This window comes from Hyperolius riggenbachi, chromosome 2 (genome assembly GCF_040937935.1).
Source record: "Hyperolius riggenbachi isolate aHypRig1 chromosome 2, aHypRig1.pri, whole genome shotgun sequence".
Lineage (NCBI taxonomy): Eukaryota > Metazoa > Chordata > Amphibia > Anura > Hyperoliidae > Hyperolius > Hyperolius riggenbachi.
Genome location: NC_090647.1, coordinates 115929468 through 115956570, shown reverse-complemented (window position 1 = coordinate 115956570; position 27103 = coordinate 115929468). Strand labels below are relative to the sequence as shown.

The window sequence follows — 27103 nt, the reverse complement described above, 5'->3', positions numbered from 1 at the left end:
ACTTCAGATTTGCTTTAAAGGATACCTGAACTGACATGTGACATGATGAGATAGATATGTGTATGTACAGTGCCTAGCACACAAATAACTATGCTGTGTTCCTTTTTTTATTTCTCTGCCTGAAAGAGTTAAATATCAGGTATGTAAGTGGTTGACTTGGTCCAGTCAGGAAGTGACTACAGTGTGACCTTCACTGATAATATTTTCCTCTTTGTATCTCTTTCCTGCTCTCAGAAGCCATTTTTTGCTAGGAAAGTGTTTTATAGTTGTAATTTCTTATCAGTGAGGGTCACACTGTAGTCACTTCCTGTCTGAGTCAGGACTGAGTCAGACACTTACATACCTGATATTTAACTCTTTCAGGCAGAGGAAGAAAAAAAGGAACACAGCATAGTTATTTGTGTGCTAGGCACTGTATATACACATGTCTATCTCATCGTGTCAAATGTCAGTTTGGGTATCCTTTAAATATCTAGTGTGAATAACGTAGGACTGGCTTATTACAGAACACACTTTCAAGATTTCTGTTTTGATTGAAAATCTTTTATAATGAATTAATAATGTGTTTTATTTTATTTTTTTTAGCTTTCATTTTATTTGTTTCTTTATTTATTTACACATTGAGCTAATACTATTTTTATGTTTTATTGTTTTCAATCCAAAAGACATTAAATATTACAATTTTTTTTCAATTTTACACTCCACATCTGGTTTGGCAAATGTTTTATCTATAAAACATTTTACTCTGACTACTGTTTAGTAAAGATAGAATATGTCCACAGTGAGTACTGGGACTTATCGTCTACCAAATAGAATGTATTTATTAGTACTACAGCTGTAGGGTGGCACATTATTCTGTTTACAGAACATGACAGACAAAACAGCAAGTGGTTGTACAAATAATAGAACATTTATCTGTAATATTTCATATGTCTTTAAAAAATTAAAAAATATAATTAGCACTACACTTTAAAAATACACATTATATTAAAAACTATGTACATTACAAAACAATTATGAAGTACTTAAATAAAATGCTCCAAACAATGTTTAGGTTTGGACTTAAAATATCTCATCACCTACTTAAATCACTTGCTTAAAGGACCCCAGAGCTGAATAAAGCTGGAAAAAGGGGGGAACAGGCATATACTCTCAACTGTCCTGATTCCCACCACCCCGTTCTCCTCTCTGCCCCCCATCCTATCTTAAAGCCCCCGGTCCCCGGGATGCTTTTCTGGGTCACCGGAGTTGGGCTTTACTGCACAGGCATTGGCTGGGCTGTGCACGTCCTACAGCAATCGCCCTTGGCCGGGAGTATACTGCGCTTACGCATGACATCCGATTATGTCATGTGTATGTGCAGTGCACTCCCAGCCAGGGACGCATTCTGTAGAATATGCGCAGCCCGGCCAGCACCTGCGCAGTAAAGCCCAACTCCGGCGATCCGGAAGAGGATGAGCTTTTAGGTAAGATGGGGGGGCAGAGAGGAGAACAGGGGGAGCAGAATCTTCAGTATATGTGACAGTATATGCCTGCTCCCCCCGTTTCTCCATCATTATTTGGCTCTGGTATCCTTCAACTGTATACTGCCCTCAGGGGTCCATTGCTAAAATTAGTTTCAAGGGGCTTTTTATTATAAATTACTGAGCCCTTTAATTAACATACCAATTATTTACTGCTACTTCACCCAGTTGTCTGAAAAATATATTCTTTCAGAAGTCAAATTCTGCACTGAATGATAAGAAATTAGAATTTTAAGGGAATCTGAATTGAGAGGAATAAGTGGGCTGCCATCATCATTCATTAGTACCAATGCCAGTTTTCTGACTGGTCCACAATGAGCAGGCAGGACAGATGCTTGGAATCTGGTCTGATTCCAGTAGCTGCATGCTTGTTGCAGGTGTTCAACTCAAAAGTCAAACACACACACCAGTCTTAAGTAAAAAGCTTGGCATGATGGACCAGAAACGGACATTGTTTATAATGGAATGAAGATGCCAACCTCTATGTTCCTCTGCCTTCAAGTTCCCTTTAAAACAAGACTTCAGGTTCTAAAGAATATCTCTCAGAAGAACCTCTTATCACCTCTGATTCTTTGTAGAGGCTTCTACATTCAACACAGATTTAGACATAGGTTACAGTATATACATCCTTTACTCAATAAACATTACTAGTTCAACATCGTTCAGCCTTTGACCACATTTTGACCATCCAGCAGATCTGATCCACCAAAGCATTTGTTTACATTTCAGAAAAACCTTGTTAATTCAGGCTATCATAGTGTTTCTGTTTTCAAGATAATAAACTTTGTCAAATGTGTCTTTCAACTGCTTTCAAAGTGACCTGGACCCATAAACTGGCACACAGACTGTTCATTTCCCAGTCCAGAGCAAGGCTGGCATTTGTGAACTTTTTCACATTGAATCTTACAAATGCCAAAATCACTTTGGAAGAAAAAAGATGAATATTTTTGAAAATAGTTTAGCAAATTAAAAATTCTTAGCTTTCAATTCCTCAAGGCAGTGATTGTATGTATGCTGCTTTTTTAAATTTTAGAAATTTTGATTTTGGTTTTTTAATGTTAATTTTGCATCTTCAGTGGAATGTGAATAAATGACTGAAACTTTCAAAAAGACGGGCTATATAAAAACAAGGTGATTTTATAATGCAAATTGTAAGAGTTTTACTCTGGTGTTTTGGGTTCTTTTGTGGTTCTACTACATATTTTTTTGAGTACAAACCTCACAACCAATTAGTCCTACTAGTGTGTTTCAACCCTGTCAACCACCATTTGACCATTGAAACTTTGGGACTTAGATTAATCAAGATGTTGCTTGATTAATTGCATTTGACGTGCATCATATTTAAATCAACTGGCTAAGAATATATATTTTAAGAGACCTTGTAGTGAGAGGAATATGAAACCTGCCATATTTATTCCCCCCAAAATGTTCCAGTTGCTTGGCTGATCTTTTTGGCTTCAGTAGTGTCTTAATTACACAAGGAACCCACGCAGTATGGCCAGTGTAATCAGTGTTCTATCAGAGCACCTGATCTGAATACTTGAGTCAATGGCTTTAAATATTGAGTCAATGGCTTTGAATATTCAGAGGCACAGAATTGGCTGCAGTCAGATAATTGTCATTGTTTAAAGGTAAGTAAATACAGCAGCTTCCCTATCCCTCTGACTTCCTGGCCTCTTTAACATCCTAATGCTGGCTATGCAATCGATAAGTTAAGCTTTCACTCTAAGCAAACTCACTATCTAAACAATGTCTTCTGTGTATCATTATAACATAACAGCACAGAATCTAAGGTAGGTCCATGGCAAAATATCAGGTGCAGTTCAACTGTTGCACTGTTCCCAGGCATGGTACATAAAGTAATTGTTCATAATCTATTCTACCGACTTAGAAACCTTGTTACATAGAGAATGGTTTATTTACACGGTCAGAGCAATCCAGTGAGTGTCTCTTGCGCTGCTCAAGCTGCTCACTCCAATCTTCTTCAGTAGGGTTAGATTTACCCAAAAGTATAGTCAGTCTCTCAGAGGGGGACCTCATGTATGGACTCAGCACATAGTTGTACATGACGGCGGCTATGACACCTCCCACTAGTGGCCCAACCCAGAAAACCTGTGCAGAAAAACAAGACATTTTCATTATAAAGCAATATCTTAAATATAATTACCCATTAACTTGAACATTCAACAAGTATGTATCTGCAATGACTGCATGTGTGAGCATGAGGTGCACCATGCTACTAGAGCATACATGTCAAGCTCCGGCCCGTGGGCTAAATCTGGCCCTCTGAGCCATTTAATTTGGCACCTACGTGGTGTCACCAATTTATATTATGTTTGGCCCACTCTAGACCACCAGGGAATGCTATATTGGAGGTGAAACCCTCAATGGAAGCCAAGAAAGAGAGAGTATAGGCGGTTGGCACCAGACAGTAGCTGACAGCTGACACAATGTGGTTGCTCCCTTCGCTGGCCGTGCTCACAGTCCAGAGGTATAGTCCACAAGATAGCAGAAAGAACAAAGATGGAGCACCGGTTCTTGCTATTCGGGTATTTATTGCAAACACATAGGCATTACAGGTTACCAGAAAAGTGGGGGTGAAGTACCGGCCTGACAGCCGTTTCGCGGCGTCTGCCGCTTTTTCAAAGGCACAAAAGGCTCAATGGAAGCCATATGGGGAAAGCACTAAACACCAGTGAACTGTATAGGGGAGGGAGAAAAACTAGACACCAGGAAACTGCATAGGGGAGGGAGGGGGGCTCTAGACACCAGGGAACTGTATAGGGGAGGGAGGACAACTAGACACCAGGATCCTCTTTAAGGGAGGGAGGGGGAGGCACTAGACACCAGGGAACTGTTTAGGGGTTGGAGGGGAGCCAGAGAACTTTATAAGGAAGGAAGAGTACCAGTAGATATTGAGGTTGGCCCGCAACTAGGTCCCAGGCAGTGTTCAATTTTGGCCCACTTTGTATTTGCGTTTGACAACCCTGTACTAGAGGTACATGGCAATAGTGTTATAACTCCATTACAGTAATTACATTGTCTACTGGTGCAGTCAAGGGAATGTGATATCAGGTCTTGTTATTGTACACATACTAGATTGTTCTCAGCAGAGGCAGACGTTTAGTTCCACCTCTGCTGAGAGTCCAGCGTGTGTATAGCAAATTTACTGCTGTATAAGTTTTAAAAATTGGAGGCTGAACTAGGATTTTAACAAGAAGTTCATCTCTTCCACTGTCAAGTGTTTAGGGCTGAGAATCTCAACTTTGTGCACCCCTCTACTTAAAACAGGCTTGTGGCCAGGAGCACAGAAAAGCAGAGCTAATCCTTAGAAACATCTCCTCTGCAGGTAAGCTTATTGCTAAATAGAAATATTATAACCCTTATGAAACGGAGACAACAGATTATGCATCTCTGGCCAGAGAGATTACTGTACACTATAAAACAGTGTTATCTTGGGTATGTTCAATATGGCAGAGATGGGATCAAGCAAAGGAATGTTTAAGTCAGATTTGCTGTAAGCTGGTCTGCACCTGCCAGGCTGCCGCATAAGCCTTGTTAAAAAAAAGTCTTGTAGAAAGTGATCAGCAGAGCAAAAACATTAATAGTGCTGAAGGTTTCAGATCAAAGCTGGAGGAAATGGACAACTGAGTGTACAATTTTGTTTTTTATATTCATGTGCATTCAGTTTTGCAAGCACATAACATTTTATTCTAAAGTCTAGCTGTGTATGGAATCAGTGTAAGCTTATCCCTGCACCAGTCCATGTTGCTTCTATTCTCTCCCCAAGGGATGTGTACATACAACTTCACATGTAGCAGGTTTTTCGTTAGTTAGGGCCTGAGCACACTAATGCGCTTGTGTCCGCTTCTGTTCACTTTTCAGTATCTGTAACATTGATGTGTTGCTAAAAAAATGGACAGAGGCACGCTAGTGTGCACAGGCCCTGACAGCATGTTTATGGCATCTATGGCCTCAATTCACGGAGCTTTATCAAACACTTTATCAAACGTTTGATAATTTACCTCATGGGTAAAAGCTAATTTTGAATTCACCAAGGTGTTATAGATTTATCGAATGTTTTATCGATGAAATGATCAATAAATCTATAACACCTTAGTGAATTCAAAATTAGATTTTACCCATGAGAAAAATTATCAAACGTTTGATAAAGTGTTTGATAAAACTCTGTGAATTGAGGCCTATATCATTTTGTTTCTGATGGTGACATGTACTGTAGAAGGTTTACCTGAAGTTCCGTAGTATGATGAAATAAAACATGTGCATGGAAAGTACCAATCCTTCTAAAGGTGGCCACACCATAAAATTTTTTAATATCTTTTCAATTGAAGACTTGCAAGCACTGATTGTAACATTTCAATGATCTGACCAATGTACCACACACAGACGCTCAATTTTTCCCCAATGATGAAAAAAAAAGATTGAAAACTCAGAAAAAAATTATTGGGTCTGTATAGCAAGTAATTGAAAATCTACCAGTGTGGCACTGGACATCATACAATTTTGATAAAAATTGATCAGAAAAATACAACACTACTGATCCTTTTTTATCGAATAAAAATGGGAAATGATCAAATAAATGTAAATTTTGATCTGCTAATTGTATGGTATGTGGCCACCTTAAAAACCTTTCCTAACTTTTGCTGATTTTGGACGTTAGCGTCAATAACCCAGCACATCTGATTTAGAATTAGTTGTATACATACAGTTGTTCATCAAATGTGACTATTTTTACTTCAATTTTACTTATATATAAATACAATCATAGCAAAGAAAAGGTAATGCACCAAATTTTGCTTTGTAGTAAAAGGAAAGAGAAATGAAACAAGCCCGGCACAACAGATCTTACCGCTGGGAACACACACAGCAGCTGAAAAGGAACCCTGTAATTTTCTTACCCATTGATTGCGAAAATTTTTCACTATGACGGCTGGAGCGAAAGATCGAGCAGGATTCATTGAGCAACCAGTGAAGTATATCTAGAATGTTTAAACATCATTATTAGATGACATTAATGCATAACACATACTCAGCATTTAGAGATGTAAAACTATGAATGTTAGCCTTTACTTAAAGAGGAACTTTAGAGAAAAGGGGAAGAAAATAAATCAGTGCATTGTGAAGTGAGAAATAAAAAAATAGAAGAGAGATCAAGAAATGATTACAGTAATATTCCACATGTAATTTGCTCATATAGTTTGATCCACAATCAGTCTGCATATTTACTACTGGCAGACATAAAAAAAGCAAACAACACCAAGTGCCATAATCTATAACCACACCCCCTAACAATGCCAAAGGCTAAAAGGTTGGTATATGTATATATATATATATATATATATATATATATATATATATGTATGTATGTATGTACATATCTCTCTCTCTCTCTCTCTCAGATCTATTTTTAAAGTGTACCAGAGCTTAATTATATTAAAAGTTTTATACAAACCTGGGGCTTCCTCCAGCCCCATCTGCTCGGATCGCTCCCACGCCACCGTCCTCAGTCTTCTCCCTCTTCAGTACCGGGTCCCGTAACATTGACCAGTTGAAGCCAGTCTGAGCAAGCGCAGTGAACTCTTCTATCTCTCTCCAGCGGAGAATAGTACAGCACAGGCGCAGTACCATTCTTCGCCTGAGAGAGCGCACTGTGCTTGAGCAGACTGTTTGAAGTTACGGACCCGACACAGAAGACAGAGAAGACTGAGAACAGCAGCGTGGGAGCAATATATATATGTATATCTTTTAATTAAGCTCTGGTTTCCTTTAAAGGCATCACACCAGACAACTTTAAAGACAAACAGTAGCAATGTATCGTAGAATGCAGCACATTACTCAGGAGACCCACTTTTAAGTTAATTATCCTTTCCCTCAGTGATGTTTAAACTAGGCTATAATGTCACACAGCCTACTGTCCCAGAGCACTCTGGGAGACCAGTTTCTGCTCACTTCACAACAAACAATTGATTGGCTATTTTATGATCTGCCAACTTTCCTCGAATGTTTGACCTCGGTCACCAAGTGACCAACCGTGCCAAGTTTGGGGACTCTGGCTTTATTACAGTGAGAATGGAAGCATTTTACATTTTTTCCATTGACGTGAATGGTTGAAATCTGATTGGCTGCTTGTAGCTCTGCCTAGTTGAGTATGGCGGGCCTGAGACCCCCAGAACAAATCATCCCAGATAGTAAGGGATCTGTATATTAAGTTTTGTTGAAATCTGTCAAGGTGTTTTCAAGTGGCGGCACATACACACACACACACACACACATCTGATTTGATAAATATAGATACATAAGATAAAGTACTTACTCCAATAAGGTGTCCCAGAGTGACAGAAAGGCCAATGGATATAGCAGGAGATCCTGTATTGTCAGTGCGACGACTGTCAGTGGATGCAAAGATGCACAGAACCAGCTGGAAGGTTAGGATTATCTCTACAACAAGAGCCAGTCCTGGAGATATGTTGTTGCTTACCTATAATGATAAACATGCAATTTTGTGTAAATAACAGTCAAATATAGTAAGAAGTTTTATAATCAATCCATTTAAACTAAAAACTAGCTTTATGTAAAAACAGGTAACCTGGTGGATTATTATTTGATTACAGTGCTATTGATTCTTCTTTTTCTAACATTAGATTAAAGGAAAATTTGATGAGGTGTCATATGAGGTGTCATTGGAGTTGAAATTAAATAGGAATAACACTTGTAATTTATACCTCTAATGTTTCCTGTCATTCAAAAGATTGCAAAACATCGAGATATTGTTCACTGCCTTTATTCAGCATTCGATTTAATGCCTGTGAATTAGTCTGACATCATAATAGAGTCAAATATGAAAATTTCACCTGACAGATTCAATAGTCACTTTGAGAAACAGTAGCCTCCTTTCTAAGAGATCTTTCTTATCTTGATTATCTTTTTAGCACAGCACGAGGCCATGTAAAGGGTACCTGTAGTAACATGTGGAATGCTGGCATTAATATATATTTGTACAGTCCCAATATTTCATTTGATCTTTTTTGTCACTGCAAGACCCCAAGTCCAATACATCAGCTTTTGCCTGTTTATTGCGCCTGCAAATTTGTATTAAAAGGTATGAAAGTATAAGGGACAGTTTCCGTTCTATGCACGTTTCCCATGCATAAAAAACACAGTATGCAGAAATTTTCTGGATGTATTTGTATTTAGTGTATTTCAGTGGAAAATGCATGTGTAGTCTATGCGTTTTTTTCCATGCATTTTTGAAAAAATCCCCAGAGATGGATCTTCCCCTATGTAGAATAGCTTAGTAGGAAATAAACGCAACACATGCAAAAACACACAAAAAATTCATTGCAATGCATGGAAAAAACCCTGGACAGATAACAAGTTCTGTATGAGGACCAAATAACATTAAACAAAATATACCTTTGACAGTAAAAAGTTTAGTTTAAGAAGGAAAGTCCTATTCAGGTAAGAATATAGATACAAGTAATCTAAAACAGATGGACAGAGCGCTCCATAGTGTAAAACCATATAACACGTTTAATATGCGCAAGTGCAAATGTACTTACAAGATAAAATGTAAAAGATCGCATGTAAAGACAGCAAGTGGGCATGTCCTCCCTTTGGTGGTGTGGACACCGCTAAGACTGTGGCCAGCAGCAGAGCGTCCGTTCTCTGGGAAGGGTCCTCTCACTGATGGGGGGCGTGTCTCCTGTCGTATCGTGCCTCTAGCGTGATAGGCAGGGATGCCGAAACGCGCCATCACGCTAGAGGCACGATACGACAGGAGACACGCCCCCATCAGTGAGAGGACCCTTCCCAGAGAACGGAAGCTCTGCTGCTGGCCACAGTCTTAGCGGTGTCCACACCACCAAAGGGAGGACGTGCCCACTTGCTGTCTTTACATGCGATCTTTTACATTTTATCTTGTAAGTACATTTGCACTTGCGCATAATAAACGTGTTATATGGTTTTACACTATGGAGCGCTCTATCCATCTGTTTTAGATTACTTGTTTGCTACACCCCACTGAGAGAGCGACGCCTAGGAATCAGACACTTTAAAACAAAGCGGAGAGTTCTGTCTTTAGAAGCGCTAGACATTAAGCACTTTTTGTGAGCACAACTTCATTCTAAGATTATAGATACAATTGTTTACCTCATTAGTTTATTTTCATTCCAGGTTTGCATTAAATTGAGGACAAGACACACACTAACTAATTTTTCGTGGCTAAAAGAAACATATTTAGTGATTTTTCAAAGAAATTGTGTAAAAAAAAAAAGAAAAATCCTAAAAATGAATTGTAATGTTAGACATAACTTGGGGATACACTTATTTAATGTTTTGTGGCTTTATTCTTGAATCCCTCATTTAGAGAAGGGAATTCTCCCTTATGTCATGTACCTTGCTAATATAGATGGTATCAGGGCCGGATTTACCATAACGCACTGTAGGCACGTGCCTACAGGCGCCTGATGATGGAGAGGAGGCTTACACCCCTCCCTGAGTGCCTCCCTCTCTCTTTCCCTAAGTCCCGAGTGGAGGGTAAATGAGAGGTTACTCACCTGGCTCTCGGCATTTCACTGCATTTTTAACTTCAGTCAGGGGCACCTTTAGCTACCTAATACTTGGGGGCACCTCTAGCTACTTAATACTGAGGATGCCTCTGGCTACCTAATGCCAATGGCCACCTGTAGCTACCTATGATGGGCAGGGGAAGTAAGAGAGAAGTGATAGCTGGGACAGCCAGCACACTTACGGGTCAGTTCGATGGGTGTTTGCAGGTTCACGGAGGGCCAGGACATCTGTGCCTATAGGCTCCTGTGATGTAAATGAACCTCCCTTGAACCTCGTTTGCTCTATAATGTGCAATGTACATAGTCAAGACAATCTTATCTGTGGCTATCAGAGGACAACGCATACCAATGTTCAGACTGATGCAATTATCAGATTATAAACTGTATTGTTAGATTCATCACACCCCATTAAATCAGAATGTAATACCAGGTCACATATTTCCATCATAAACTTAAATTGCAGTTTACATGTTTATGGGCTCATGATCGTGATAGCTGGTAACCAATTTAACTGCAAATTTAATTAAAATTGTAGCTGTTGGCTTGTAAGCTCACACCCATTGTGTTTTTACATAAGTGCTTTGTTATGCAATTGCAATCCCCAGTATTTGTACATGTCTTTTTTATGTACTTGCATTAGTCATCTTTACTTGTAGTAGAATGTTGCTAAACATATCAGCAATACAATTATAATATACATTGGGCCTGATCCAATTCATGTACATGTTTCCTTCTACGTTTTCTCCTATTAGATCATTTTTCATCTTCTGCTTTAAATAACTATTGAGCATCCTGCAATTGAAGAAATGCCAAAAATAGATGAAAAAGTACTGTACAAATTATTCTTAGTATTTTCTTGCATGCTGTCAGTGGCTTTAAAGGTATTTTATTTCTAAAGTGTGAATATCCCCTAGAAAACTTAGGAGAAAAAAGTGAATTGAATCAGGCCCATTTTGTATTGTTGCATTTCTGTGAAATGCAGTTAAAGAGAGATTGTAAGCCACAAAATCAAATTCCATTTACCCACTGCACTGTGTTCATTAGGCAGCCTGAAACCTCACCCTGCATTGCAAGCACTTGTTATCACCCCTCCTGCATTCCTGCTCCTCACTGATTGGCTGAGGGCAGTTCAGTGCTGCTGAAATACGAAGTATGCCTGTGTTCTCAAGTGTATAAAAAGCAAGCTAACTATGACTGTGCAGATTCTAGGAGAAAAAATATAATAGGAGAAAATTATATCAGAATTGGCTTCAGTCAGAGGGAATCAACATAGCAAATGTCAGGAACAGAATTAGTTATAGTTTAGTTACTATGTATAGTTCACTGCAATCAAAGTGTGGACAGTACAATACAGCTGTTATGTAAGTAGAACAAGTAGTTATCTACTTATATATGTGTTTTTTTTCCTGGCATAGTATCGGTGACACTGCTGATTTAAGAGATCTGACGGTTAACTAGGGATTTAAAAATCTCTTATCTGGAAATTTACGGACTTACTTGGAACCATGAAAGACAGACGAAAACTTTCATTTTTCCATACTCTGGTCAGTCAATGTCTTTGTTTATATCGTGGTTGGCTAGTAAGGTTTATTTACCTCTGAAGAGAAGGCTCCAAATTACAAATAAGATCTAATTAGCCATTCATTAGTGCGTCAAAAGATGGCCAGGAAGTAGGGCTAGCCATTACTCACTGTGGCAAAAAAATGGATTACTCTCAGATTATAATCTGTTCACAGAGGGATTTATCTAATCAAATCCTTCCACAGTCACACTGCATATAGATTTGTGATCTTTCAGCATGAAATCTATATAAAATCTATCGGACTTCACTGTTTTAATTTAGTTCAACCCTATGGGCCGTCGATCTGCTGCCACCCATGACCCGCTGCCGATCGATAACTCCTGTCCGGTATGGTTAACCAATTGATCAATTTCAACTGAAAATCAATCTAATGATCAAGATCAATCAGGCTAGCAGGTGGGGGAATAAATTTCTAGCAGATTAATCAATCAAATGATTTAGCTGTAAATAAATAAAAAGTGTATGGCCACCTTATGGCCTGCTGACTAAGCTGTTTGTGATCTTGCAACCTATGCATATGCATCAGAAAAGGGGGGATTATAGCCCAATTACTCATGTATACCTTAGAAACTAAAAAGCTTAAAAAAGAAAATGCATTTTGCCAAAATTCAAATCACTTTTTTTCAGTACAAGTATTGTAATGTGTTCAGGTCAATTTGTGAGACTATTCAGTAGGAAGTAGTTTTGGTATGTATGGCTATATTTGCTTATAAATAAATAAGTGCTACTTCTGCCTACTACCACTACTACAGTAACAATAATAATAATAATAATAATAATAATAATAATAATAATAATTAGTTACTTAAAACAATCCCTACAGAAAATTAAAGGAGCTGCAGTTTTAAATTTCAGTTGTATTATCACAAAAAATATGGTATTTTTTTAATTGTTAAAGTGGATCTAAACTCAGAGCTTTCTCTCTGCTCTAAAACATAAGGCACAGCACAATAACCTTTAGGAAAAAAAAATATTCATTACAATTTATGAAAATCCTAAAAAAAAAATCAAAAATCCAAACCTGCCTCTGTCTTTTACTGTACCAGCTGAGCCACGACTTTGCTGGGAGTCACAGCTACTGATAAGGCCAATTACACACTAAACAAACACACAGCTCAGTGCATTGGATTTCTAAAGCATTTATATGTATTATGAAAACTGTTTTTTGTATTCTGTGTAAGAGTTCAGGTCTGCTTTAAGAATGTAGTTATATTGTATAGGACCTACACTGTGTATAGCAACCAATGAGACAAAACCCTGTCATACAATGCACATTGACAGGCATTACCTGGTGTCAATGAGCTGTTTACAAAAGCATCAGATGGTTCCCAATTAAGATTGACTGTATGGTGATATTTTAAGAAAAGGATTAACTAAAATATATGTTTTTATCTCAGCAATTTTTGGGGCAAAATTGGAATATTTCATCTTAAATATATTTTTTGCAAACTATTGAATTCACGTTGAATGAGAAAATTGTATTTTTGGGTAGGACCACACTAGGCAGAATCGAATATGCATTTTGTTCATAGCATATAGTGGAGAATGCATATGCGATTCTGCCTAGTGTGTTCCTACCCTTTTAGTAGATTGGGGGGGGGGGGGGGTTGGGGGAAGGCTTCTGGACCTAAGGTGGATCTTTCCTCCTGCTAACAAATGCTCCAGAGGAAACCTTGACTTTTTTTTACTTTCTCTCTTGGGAAGTCACATAGGTTGTGGCTTTGGTGACTACTGTGCATGGGAGGCCCTGTACATACAAGAAGGGGCTGCAAACTGTATTGAAGGTAAGCCTTTAATTGGCAAATGTCTGTATGAAAGGATAGCTACTAACCTTAGGGGAAACTACTACTTCCCCCATTTGTGTGTGTGGAGGTGGTGGTTGGATGTTACTATTGATCCTATACAGCTACATGTCATAGATGATATCTCCTGAAGTATGAAGTCATAAAATTGAGTTAAATCTAAATGCAAATCTAAAAGGTATTTATTTTAGATTTAATTTAGAGCTTTTCTTGCCTTCAAAATCACGCCTACATTTTTTTTTAATATTATTTAGTTCATGAATAAAAATGCTGTCTATGGTAACCCCTTATTGTTTTTTCATTGGGAAATACAGGGGTTGGACAAAATAATGGAAACACCTAACATTTTAGCATCATAATCTTTGAACATGTTTTAAGCAATCAAAACTTCACATTGTAACGATTGTGGAATCGTCTCCGTGGTCAGCGCACCAGACGTGCGCTGACGCGGCGGATTTCCTCCACAAGCGTATTATTGCGGACACCCAGGCTAGGTGCTATGCACCCGCAGAGGGCAATTCCCACCGGCAGATGGCGCTGTGGAGTGCAGGCGAACACAGCCGCTGCACAGCCACAGATGCAAAATGGGAATTGTACAGATCCGGGACAAGGTACAATCAGGCAGGGCTGGATAGCCCACAGGGAACAGAGCAAAAGGACAGAACCAATGTGTGCCCACCAAATTAGTCGCCACCCAGCGACGGCGAACACACAACGGCGGAAACGAAGTAAGAAACGCAATCGCAAGAATGGCGATTGCCAATAGCGACACAAGACTGAGCAGGACAGAGCACAAGGGTAGCAAAGGCACAGCAAATCATACAAAGAGAAAGATAAAGAAAATAACAAATGCTAGCTGAACGCGAACACCGCACTCATTCGCAACAGTGCACGCGTTCGTGCGCGGTCTCCGCGTGTTACGCACAACAGAGACAAGCACGCCTAACTAACCAAAGACAGACAAACACGAAACAGAGAACGCGAGCGCTTGCTTAACGGTTACCTCACCGAGCCTACAGCAAGCGTTTCGAATCAGACAAGACAGACACACGAAAACAGGGACAAGCGACAGAAGGATTCCCAGCGCTAGCGAAAAGTGGCTAGCGCGATCCCAGAAGACAGAACAGAAGGATCCCCAGCGCTAGCGAAAAGTAGCTAGCGCGATCCCAGGAGACAGAGTAGCAGAACAGAAGGATCCCCAGCGCTAGCGAAAAGTGGCTAGCGCGATCCCAGAAGACAGAACAGAAGGATCCCCAGCGCTAGCGAAAAGTGGCTAGCGCGATCCCAGGAGACAGAACAGAAGGATCCCCAGCGCTAGCGAAAAGTAGCTAGCGCGATCCCAGGAGACAGAACAGAAGGATCCACAGCACTAGCGCAGGGCGAGTGCGATCCAAACACACGGCAGACAGAACAGATGAGGTAGGCAGAAACAACCGCTGTTCCAACCTACACTCCAGACTCAATCAGAAGGATCCACAGCCGCTAACGCTAGGGCTTGTACGATCCAAACACAAGACAAGACAGAACAGGCAAAACAGATAATACAACCTTACTGGGCTAGAAGGGGAGCCTAAAGCAACCCCCAGGAATTAACTATACTAGATAGCAATGGCTGACACTCCAGCAGTGTCCATCAGGAACAGACCATGGAAGGGAAATGTCCAGCAAAGCATTCTGGGAGCAGAATGCTTTTATAGTGCCAGTCATCAAAAGAAGGCAGGTAACGGATTTGCATGACTAATGTATGCAAATCCCTCAGCAACACAAGCTGCACAACTGACAGAAGGTCTCCTTTCCAGAGTCCTGCAGCAAGCAAACCTAAAGAATGGTCAAAAGGCTGCCTGCCTGCGCAGGCAGCTGAGCGGATTCTCACAGTACCCCCCCTCCTAGGGTCGAATTCCAGACGACCCTCAAAACTGATATCTCCAAACCACTCTAACAGAAGACTCATGAAGGTCGGGGCAGCCCGACAAGGTCCAATTCCAGAGTCAGTCCACCCGAAACCGACCTCATCGGAAACAGAAGCCACCGAAACATGCCCATCAGTACTACCAGTCTCAGTATAACACCCATCAGGACTGTGAACGCCAGAGAAGAAGCCATCAACACCCTCCAGACAATACCCACCACCTTCCAAGGAGCGTCCGAAAATACCAAACCTGCCACAATACCTGTTCGAAGTGTCCCTTACAACACAAAAGCCACCGTTGATCTTATCCAGGGTACCAAGCAAAATCTCTCCCGGAATCTCCCAGAACCTTTTGAAGCTCCACAGAGATCCCAAGAGGGTAGAACAATCACCAGGCTCACATGGAGAATTACCAAGAACCCCCATGGAACCAATGACAATTCCGGATTCAAAATTACGAGGACACCCATCAAGATCAAGACTTTCAGGGACCACTTCTGGGCATGCAAGCAGGCAGGCCATATCAGAGCATGTCTCCACCGAGAAGGCATCTGAGTACGCTGGTAACCGAGGCACACTTGGGCTTTCTGGGTCACAGAGCACACTGGGGTACACCAGCACAGGAGAAACCTCAGGACATGTCGGGGAACTGCCAACCTCAGAGTCCGGCACGTCAAGACCAAAACCAGTACCGGGCAGAGAAACATCATGAGTGGAGGTCACAGGCACTGGACTTTCAAAAGAAGACTCGGATACAAATTCAGAAATTTCTGTGACAATAATATCATCATTGACTACACAGGCGTGAAGCTCCATCAGAGCTGAAAAGGTAGCCAGCAAGGCAGCAATGCCTACTGAAGTGGGCAACACCTCAGAAGGACTTGGGGGGCAGGAGACGTCTCCTACAAGTTCTGCACCCTTTGGGAGGAGCTCGGAGATCTCCAGGAGGTCAGACAGGACCTCAGGAACATCCTTTTTCAAGTTTCCTAAGAAGGATTCTGAACTATCCATGTTACAGGGCAAGGCTTGAACTTTATTTTGTGAACCGGGCAGATGTCCCAGGGAAGGTTCCACCATAAACTGAGACTGAATTTCATCATCAGGACAGGGATACACAGAAATATCTAGTGAAACTAACTCTGGCTTTCTGAGTTTCGTTTCACTGCAGGGAAATTCCTCCATAGCAGTCAAACCAGACTGCAATTCCAAAATAGCAGAGAAACAGGTAACAATGGTTGCAATGCCTAGACGAGCCTCTAGGGACACTGCAGGAGATTTTAAACAAGGTAATATTGACTCATCCAGATTACTGGGTGGAGAGTCAGTACTTACTTCAGAATCAGACTCGCAAATGTCAATGCGAGTGGACATAATGTCTTTATTCATGATACAGGGCAGGCTCAGAGACATCTTCTCTGGACAGAGCAAAGGGGCTTCAGTATCAGGTTCACAAAACCAAAGTGCTGTCTCATTCTTAGACTCGGCTAACGATGTCGAATCCGAGGAGACAGAACGCAAAATTTGCGAATCCACAATCGCTTTAGGTTGCGAAACCGAACACTCCAAAGACAGGGATTCTGAGGTCTCCAGGCTGGATTGCTGAATCTCAGAAACGCCAGCTGACAATGTACCTTTACAAACGTCACCTGAATGACGTACACGTAATTCATTCAGAATCATTTTCCACATACAAATCAGCGGACTCACAAAGTCAAATTCACACCCCTTTTTTTCTCTTAAGGCGGAAGCATAACTTATACATGCTCTCAAGACAGATTCACTTCTGGCAATGTAGTACTCACAAAACGACTCTGAATCGTTCTCCAATTCATACGCCAACGCTTCGAGCTGTTTTTTCTGGAACGGGGGCTCCCATTCACACCTGACTAGGTCTGAGCATTCATACTGAACCATGTTAGGGGAAGTTGTGACAACAACATGAGGAATCATATTAATTTTACTCTTGAAACTGCATAGTTTGGGAATTTTCCCCATAGCAAGATCATAGATGGAGGATCTTAAAGTAGTACTGAGAGAAGAAGATCTGTTTTTACATGACAAGGGATCACACAAATCATTGACAAACCTGACACACTCACGCTGATCACAATCGACAGGAACATCTGAGAAACCGGCATCAGATCGCACAGATTTAACCTCTAAACAAACGGGAGAAACTCCATCAGAATTCACGCAGGTGTCCACAGTCGAGGCACACCCATTCATTTCAGGTCGCACAGTGTCCAAACTCACTTGCTTTACCCCAGAAAGACAGGAATAATCATGTGACAATGGTGTCTCTTTATTGGAAATAATTGGTTGGTGTGTGTGCAATTCGTCCAAAATAGTCTGCCACACATAAATCACCAGATCCACATCACACTCATCACATTCATCAGAATCGATCAAAAGGTACATGGAGTCGAGACAATCATTCAGGTCATCCGCGCTCTTTGCGATATAAAAATCGCAAAAGGCTTTCCAATCGAAATCAAATTCTTCCAACAAGGCCCCAATCTCCCATGAGGCAAATGGCGGTTCAAACAACCCAGTATCTAGGTAATCTCCATATGGGTTGGGGTCAGGAACGAGGACAGACTTTTTAACTGCTTTAATGTAGTGTGCGATCCTACCTATAATAGGATCCACATATGCCTTTGCCTCAGGCAATGACATCTGAAACAAATCGAAGGTTCCCTCTGCCCTGGGAATTTTGGTTTGGCTGGGCATTCTGTAACGATTGTGGAATCGTCTCCGTGGTCAGCGCACCAGACGTGCGCTGACGCGGCGGATTTCCTCCACTAACGTATTATTGCGGACACCCAGGCTAGGTGCTATGCACCCGCAGAGGGCAATTCCCACCGGCAGATGGCGCTGTGGAGTGCAGGCGAACACAGCCGCTGCACAGCCACAGATGCCAAATGGGAATTGTACAGATCCGGGACAAGGTACAATCAGGCAGGGCTGGATAGCCCACAGGGAACAGAGCAAAAGGACAGAACCAATGTGTGCCCACCAAATTAGTCGCCACCCAGCGACGGCGAACACACAACGGCGGAAACTAAGTAAGAAACGCAATCGCAAGAATGGCGATTGCCAATAGCGACACAAGACTGAGCAGGACAGAGCACAAGGGTAGCAAAGGCACAGCAAATCATACAAAGAGAAAGATAAAGAAAATAACAAATGCTAGCTGAACGCGAACACCGCACTCATTCGCAACAGTGCACGCGTTCGTGCGCGGTCTCCGCGTGTTACGCACAACAGAGACAAGCACGCCTAACTAACCAAAGACAGACAAACACGAAACAGAGAACGCGAGCGCTTGCTTAACGGTTACCTCACCGAGCCTACAGCAAGCGTTTCGAATCAGACAAGACAGACACACGAAAACAGGGACAAGCGACAGAAGGATTCCCAGCGCTAGCGAAAAGTGGCTAGCGCGATCCCAGAAGACAGAACAGAAGGATCCCCAGCGCTAGCGAAAAGTAGCTAGCGCGATCCCAGGAGACAGAGTAGCAGAACAGAAGGATCCCCAGCGCTAGCGAAAAGTGGCTAGCGCGATCCCAGAAGACAGAACAGAAGGATCCCCAGCGCTAGCGAAAAGTGGCTAGCGCGATCCCAGGAGACAGAACAGAAGGATCCCCAGCGCTAGCGAAAAGTAGCTAGCGCGATCCCAGGAGACAGAACAGAAGGATCCACAGCACTAGCGCAGGGCGAGTGCGATCCAAACACACGGCAGACAGAACAGATGAGGTAGGCAGAAACAACCGCTGTTCCAACCTACACTCCAGACTCAATCAGAAGGATCCACAGCCGCTAACGCTAGGGCTTGTACGATCCAAACACAAGACAAGACGGAACAGGCAAAACAGATAATACAACCTTACTGGGCTAGAAGGGGAGCCTAAAGCAACCCCCAGGAATTAACTATACTAGATAGCAATGGCTGACACTCCAGCAGTGTCCATCAGGAACAGACCATGGAAGGGAAATGTCCAGCAAAGCATTCTGGGAGCAGAATGCTTTTATAGTGCCAGTCATCAAAAGAAGGCAGGTAACGGATTTGCATGACTAATGTATGCAAATCCCTCAGCAACACAAGCTGCACAACTGACAGAAGGTCTCCTTTCCAGAGTCCTGCAGCAAGCAAACCTAAAGAATGGTCAAAAGGCTGCCTGCCTGCGCAGGCAGCTGAGCGGATTCTCACACACATATGTTAATTTTTTTTGCTTATTATTTTTGTTATTTGATATGTTTAATTAAAATAATTGTTTTTTTACAGATATTTAAACCAAAGTTGGTTATAATTTATAAAAATTGCAGATCTCTTAGACTTTCAAAGAGGCCAAATTGTTGGTGCTCGTATGGGAGGTTCTACTGTAACAGAAACTGCCCGAATGCTTGGCAGTTACTGTTAGAGGTAGAGGTACTGTCTCAAAATTAATGGCTGCCTTTGAAAAAGAAAGAAAAACATTCTCAGCAAAGCACAGTTGTGGCCGAAAGTCGAAGTTGTCTGAGAGAGACCGTTGGACTCTAAATCGAAATGTTAGAAAAGCTTGCAAGACCACGGCTCCTAAAATCACTGCAGAGCTAAATGACCACCTACAAAACCCAGTTTCCACAAAAACTGTTCGTCGGGAGCTGCACAAATCTGGATTCCACTGGAAGAATTGCAATTAGAAAACCTCTGCTCTCAAAGACAAATGTTTCAAAGTGTTTAGAGTGGTGTAGAAACCACCAGAATTGGTCCCTCGAGCAGTGGAAAAATGTGATTTTCTCTGACGAATCATCGTTTACCTTATTTCCGACCTCCAGCTGAGTGTACGTTTGGAGACAGCCGAAAGAAGCATTTCATCCAGACTGCCTTCTCCTAACCGTAAAACATGGCGGGGGTTCTGTGATGATCTGGGGTGCTATTTCTTTGAAATCCGCCGGGCCAAAGATTTTCCTTCATGGAAGAATTAACAGCCGAGACTATTTAGGAATTTTGGGCGACCAAGTTCATCCTATGGTTCAAGAACTGTTTCCGGAGGGTAATGCCATCTTTAAAGATGATAATGCCCCAATCCATACAGCTAGAATTGTTAAAGAATGGCATGAGGAACATTCTAATGAAGTTGAGCATCTCATCCGGCCACCACAATCCGCAGACCTCAACATTATTGAGCATTTATGGTCGTTTTTAGAGATTCAAGTAAGAAGTCGATTTCCGCCGCCATTGTCTCTAAAAGAACTGGAGGGTGTTTTAACTGAAGAATGGGCTAAAATTCCTTTGTAAACAATTCACAATTTGTATGAATCAATACCTCAGAGAATTGAGGCTGTAATTGCCACAAAAGGTGGACCTACACCATATTAAAATATATTTTGTTGATTTTCAAGGTGTTTCCATTATTTTGTCCGACCCCTGTAGAAATTGAGTTGTTCAGATTTGTAAATGTTTTGGTGTTGTATTTATAAGATTATGGATTTGGTTAAGCTCTGGTTTTTATGGATACTGAAAATACTAAAGGATGATGACCCTGAAAATCTCAGTCTCAGGCAATGTCAAAGGTTTAAATCAACCTGTTAGCGGATATATATATATATATATATATATATATATATATATATATATATATATATGGACTTTTGAGCTTGTTGCAAAATGGTGGCTAGATGTTATGTTGAAGAAGACCTTAAATATTCTGCAAGTACAAAACATTACAGATCCAAACAGCCAGTATCTGGAAACACTCCTAACAGGCCTTGTTTTTTTCAGCTCTATATGGGCCATATTTATCAAATTCCAAAAATACTGTGGTGCAAACATAGCGCATGGAAGTATTACTGTCACTTCCGCATGCAGCACCACAAGTAATGTCAGTGATGCAACTTGTGGTACTAGAGTAGAGGCAGAGCGACCATTGCTATGGTGACGCCCGTACAACTATGGTTATTGTTAGTAAAAGGTGTTACTGTAGCAATGGTCGCCCTGTTCTAGTACTGCGAGGTGCACTGCTGGTGTAATTCACAGGTTTTACTGGCTTTTGATGAATCTGGCCCATGACCCTAGCTCCAGCCAATCCACCTTTTATGTGAGCTTCCTACCTCACATGGAGCAATTCCAATATTCTTTTCAGTACAATTTTGAATCTTGAGTGAGATCAAATGTAATCAAGCCACTTATAAAAGCATTCCTATCGATAACAGTTAAACCATTTCAAAAGCTCTCTTTAACTTATGCCTGGTGTCAACTTAACTCATGAGAAAGGGATTACTCATACAATTCTGCTCTGCATTACAGTCACATAAGAATTGATTTATTTCTTATATCCTCATAATTATTATAAGCTGTCATGTTCTACAATTATACCCTGGATAACTCCATAGTCCAGCTATTCTACGGTTACTGTGGAACTTCTGAACACAATGACCCCTTTATCTCTTTTTACTTGGAAATTGATTTCTTAAGAACATATTAAGGTAATAACAAAAACTAAAATGCATGCAACCTGTAATTGGACCAATAATACGCTGATGAATTCAATGATCAATTAATTTAAGTTGGTACAACATAGGCATCATGTCAGAAAAATTAGCATCTTATTGATTATCTATTATTATACTAATCCTATCAGAGACACTGAAGCAAAAAAAAATTTAGGATATAATGAATTGGTTGTGTACTACGGATAATTACAAGCATTTTAGTAGCAAAGAAAATATTCTAATATTTTTATTTTCAGTTATATAGTGTTTTTTATAACATTGCATCATTCTCTAATATTTGCAGTTTAGACACTACTCAGCATTCTAAATGGGTTCAAAAGTTCACTAGCCTGCTCTGTAAAATCTTCCCTGCCGGGGAAAAAAGAGATACATTGTTTTTTAAAGCTTATTATCTCAAGTGTCTGTCAGAGTTCTCTGGGACTTTAAAAGTCATGGAGTTCAATGGCTAATTTGCATAGATAACAACTGGAGTTTCTTAACTCTTCCTTTACTGGAAACAATATTACACTTGTGTCTCTGCTGCTAATGTTTTTTTTTTTCTTAGCACTACACAACTACACATACAAATCATTATATCATAATTTTTTTTTCGCTTCAGTGTCTCTTTAATTCAACGTATATAAAATAACCGGATGTCTTCTAGTCAATGTCCCCAGCCTTACTTAGAACATGTGTAAACTAATGGAAAACCCATAATATCACTAATCATGAGTTTAAGCCAAAAACAAGGATACATGAACTATCAACTATCCAAATATGCTAAGCTAATGTGTACAGTTACTTGTTTATCAGACTGAAAAAAGTTTACTTTTCTGACAGTAGAATCTGATTGCAGTCAAGATTAACTTGCTTCCACAAATATACAGTATTTATTGCATCCACGTGTCCGATTCATGACGGCAAACTGCCTAACTCCCCAACTTAGCTTGCACTTTATTCCTAGTTTCTGAATGTCCAAAGTCTAGCAACTGACTGTCAAGCAGGACTAAAGATATACATTATGGAAGAGTTCTGCAGACTGTAGTGTTGAATCAACAAAAAGAGATTTAAAAACTGCAAGTATACAATGGAAACTATGAAAGCACCCTATACTTCTAGTTATCAGTTAGGGTCAGCTTTAGGATCCACTGTGTGGGGTGAATTGGCGACGGGAACATGGACACATTAATGCAGTGGTGCAGCGGTTTGAATAGGCTGTGCTGGTGAACGATTATGCACAGTAACTGCCGTTTGTCCTTATTTTAGTAAAGTGAGCGCTCACAATGAGGTTTCAACTTGATTTTATTACTATGTATGTGTGAAGGTTTTTAAACAACTAATATTAGAACAAGCTGATTATGCCAAGGCTACAATAAACTATTTTTGTACACACTTGAGAATCTCCACATAATAGTTTTTGATATCATTGTACACACGCCGGATTAACGCCAGAGGCTGATGTTATCAGCTGTCTCTGGCAATTTTAATCTAGCATGTGCTGGCCTTAAAGTGGAATATAACCCTGCATTTCAACTTTGCTCTAAAACATTATTTACAGCATATTACATGCAACCAGCATTTTTTTTTTACTAGACCAGCATTGGAAGGGTTACACACAGCTTTAAAGTTCCGGGGAGAGAAATGCAGACGCATCCGAAGTTTAGATAGATACATTTAAGTAAACACAATGTAACAAGTGAGGTATGTGACTCACTCTCTCTCTGTGTCCGGGAGCTCCTGCACAGTCAGAGTGTGTGTCACATTCCACACTTGTTACATTGTGTTTACTTAAATGTATCTATCTAAACTTCGGATGCGTCTGCATTTCTCTCCACGGAACTTTAAAGCTCTGTGTGTAACCCTTCCAATGCTGGTCTAGTAAAAAAAATGCTGGTTGCATATAATATGCTGTAAATAATGTTTTAGAGCAAAGTTGAAATGCAGGGTTATATTCCGCTTTAAGGGCCCATGTGTGTGCTTGTTCTGAACACTTTGTTCCAGTGAAAAGTGTAGTTAAAGTAACAACTTGGGCAGCATGGTGGCATAGTGGTTAGCCTGCTTGCCTTGCAGCGCTGGATCCCTGGTACGAGTCCCAGCCAGGACACTATCAGCACTAAGTTTTTATGTTCTCCCAGTGTTGACGTGGGTTTCCTCCAGGCACTCTGGAGCCCTCCCGCATCCTAGATTACGATATATACATAAACATATGACTATGGTGGGGATTAGATTGTGAGCCCCTCTGGGGGACAGTTAAAGAGGAATTCTAGTGAAAATAATGTAATAAACAAAAGTGCTTAATTTTTACAATAATTATGTATAAATGATTTAGTCAGTGTTTGCCCATTGTAACATTTTTCCTTTCCCTGATTTACATTCTGACATTTATCATATGGTGACATTTTTACTGCTGGCAGGTGATCTCAGTGGAAGTAGCTGCTGCTTGCTTTTTTGGCAGTTGGAAACAGCTGTTATTTCCCACAATGCAATATGGCTCCCATAGTGTGAAGTCAGCACCATGGTCCTGACAGTACACTGTTGGGTCTGGTGCACACCAAAAACCGCTAGCAGATCCCCAAAATGCTAGCAGATTTTGAAACGCTTTTTCTTATTTTTCTGTAGCATTTCAGCTAGCATTTTGCGGTTTTGTGAAGCATTTTTGGTGTAGTAGATTTCATGTATTGTTACAGTAAAGCTGTTACTGAACAGCTACTGTAACAAAAACGCCTGCAAAAGTGCTCTGAAGTGCTGTTTTTCCTATACTTAACATTGGAGGCAGAAACGCCTCCGCAATCCAAAATCTGCAGCAGCCCGGGAGTATGCGTTTCTGCAAAACGCCTCCCGCTCTGGTGTGCACCAGCCCATTGAAATACATTACCCAAGCGTTTCCACATCCGCAAACGGATCGAAAAACGCTGCCAAACCGCTCTGGTGTGCACTAGGCCTTGGAGAGGTTTCAACACAATCCATTTGCGAAAAGGAAAAGATTTCTCATGGGAAACGGGTTATCCTTGGTCATGGTTTCTCTTTAAGTGAAAAGACAATATATACTCTGCACAGTGCTGCGGAAGATGTCGGCACTACATAAATACTAATCAATAATAACTTATAAGAAATGGCTACAGTTAATTCGAAATAACTCACAGATCAGAGGTGTAAAAGAAAAAGAATGGAAGAAAAATTATACTATTACAAATTCTGTATTGCAGTGGAGGGCAGTTTAAGTTGTTTATCGGCTATAGTTCTGTGTCTAATGTAGTCAATTGAAATGATGGTCTAATTTATGTTCAATTAAGCTAACGTAAAACCGTGACCGTGGGAATTGGAATATTATTCAACAAGAAAGACCGCCAAAACCGGTGGAGATATATGAACTTGAAAGCATAGTGTTGCGAGTTGCGGCTAGGAACAGCAGCATTACATGTGTCACCAGGCATGATCGTAATTGCAGATTCAGCTGGATGAGTCACTCAGAAATTAACTTGATAATCATTATCTATACAATCCAAAAAGCAAGTTACTTTCTACACTGGAATGGAGTGCCCTTGAAGTCCATTTCGAGGAAATAATTTATATCAGATTTTAAATAATGTGGATAGGGCTTGAAACGTTTGAAGTGTTTTATTGCTGTCTGTGTCCTCATTTCCTGATTCTGAGACTTCCATTTAGCTCTGTGACTTTAATGGACAACTGCCCTGAGAGGGATAGGGAGGATGCCATATTTGTTTCCTTTTAAATAATACCAGTTACCTGGCATCCTGCTGATCTTTCATGTATTAGTAGTGTTTGAATCACACCACTGAAACAAGCATGCAGTAAATGCAGTAAAACTGAAAGAGGAACTGTAACCAAGGATTGAACTTCATCCCAATCAGTAGCTGATACCCCTTTTGCCATGAGAAATCTTTACCTTTTTTCAAACGGTTAATCAGGGGGCTCTGTTTGGCTGATATTGTGGTGAATCCCCTCCCACAGTGTGATGAAATCATCTAGGCATTGACATCACACCAAGGGAGCCTTGTTGCATTGTGGGAAAGAACAGCTGTTTCCAAATGCCAAAATTGCAGCATCTCCTTCCACAGACATCACCTGCCAGCAGTAAAGATGTCACCATGTGATAAATTTCACAATGTAAATCGGGGATAGGAAAAAATTACAATAGGCAAACACTGACTAAATCATTTATAAATAATTATTGTCAAAATTCAGCACTTTTCTTCATTACATTATTTTCACTGCAATTTCTCTTTAAGTCTAGCATTTGGTCGGCATGCTTGTGTAGGGTCTATAGCTAAAAGTAGGCATAGGCTCAGCAGGACAACTAGGCACTCTGCATTGGTTAAAAGGAAATAAATATGGCAGCCTCCAAATCCCTCTTGGGTCAGTTATCCTTTAAGATTAAAGCTGTTCATTCTTGTGACAGGGAATCAAATCCACTCCATTGGATGTTTCCAGCCACTTCAGAGGTTTCCTGATCTTGCAAAACCCAGAAGATGTTTAGATATAGAACAGGTATTTGTGGGCATCTAACAATTGTGCACAAACATGATAAACGTCAAGCAGAGAAAAAAAAAATCTCATTTACAAGCCAAAATTGGCGTACTGGTAATTATACTCAATATATATTTTAATTGCCAGTCTGTTTTTAGATACATTATTAAAATAAGTCACACCTATTCATAAAAGTACAACTTTTTTTTGCCTCACCAAACTATATAGCTATAATTATTTGATAATTATATCTACAAATGATATCTATATCCTGTAATGATAGGGGTTCTTTGCTGTCTCCTGTTCTATCACTTATATATGCGTTTTTTTCTAATTCAGAAATTCAACTATTCATCTTACACCTTTGTCCATATGCAACATGTACAGTACGCTGACTGTAATAATTACACGTTCATATTAGAACAATTTTATTGCACAGATGTTTTTCATTTCCAGGTGTAAGTTACCTTCACTTATTTGTATACATATATACAGTATATAATTATTTAGCATTTACATCGTTCTGACATCTTCCGCAGCGCATTACAGAGTATATGGTCTTGTCACTAACTGTCCCTCAGGGCCTTTTTCCACTACCCTGCGATTTGCGATTTGATTCTTAACGGATCGCAAGGTACATTAAACTAATGGAAATGGCAGCAGCTATTTTAGTGTGATCCGATTGCGTTGCCCTTTTGGTCCAAGCGCAATCATCGTCCTGCCGCATTTTGGATGCA

General features: G+C 40.5%; 1 protein-coding gene across 1 annotated transcript in view; it reads right to left on the bottom strand.

The window, feature by feature from the left end:
- Nucleotides 1-1296: 1296 nt before the first annotated feature.
- Nucleotides 1297-27103, bottom strand: part of LOC137545717 (aquaporin-5-like) — a 36919-nt gene continuing 11112 nt past the window's right edge. The window contains exons 2-4 of the mRNA XM_068267251.1: nucleotides 7858-8022; nucleotides 6443-6523; nucleotides 1297-3635 (exon numbers count right to left, since the gene is read on the bottom strand). Of these exons, the coding sequence (XP_068123352.1) occupies nucleotides 3423-3635; nucleotides 6443-6523; nucleotides 7858-8022 (459 nt within the window). The 3' untranslated portion in view covers nucleotides 1297-3422. The remainder of the gene's footprint in view (nucleotides 3636-6442; nucleotides 6524-7857; nucleotides 8023-27103) is intronic.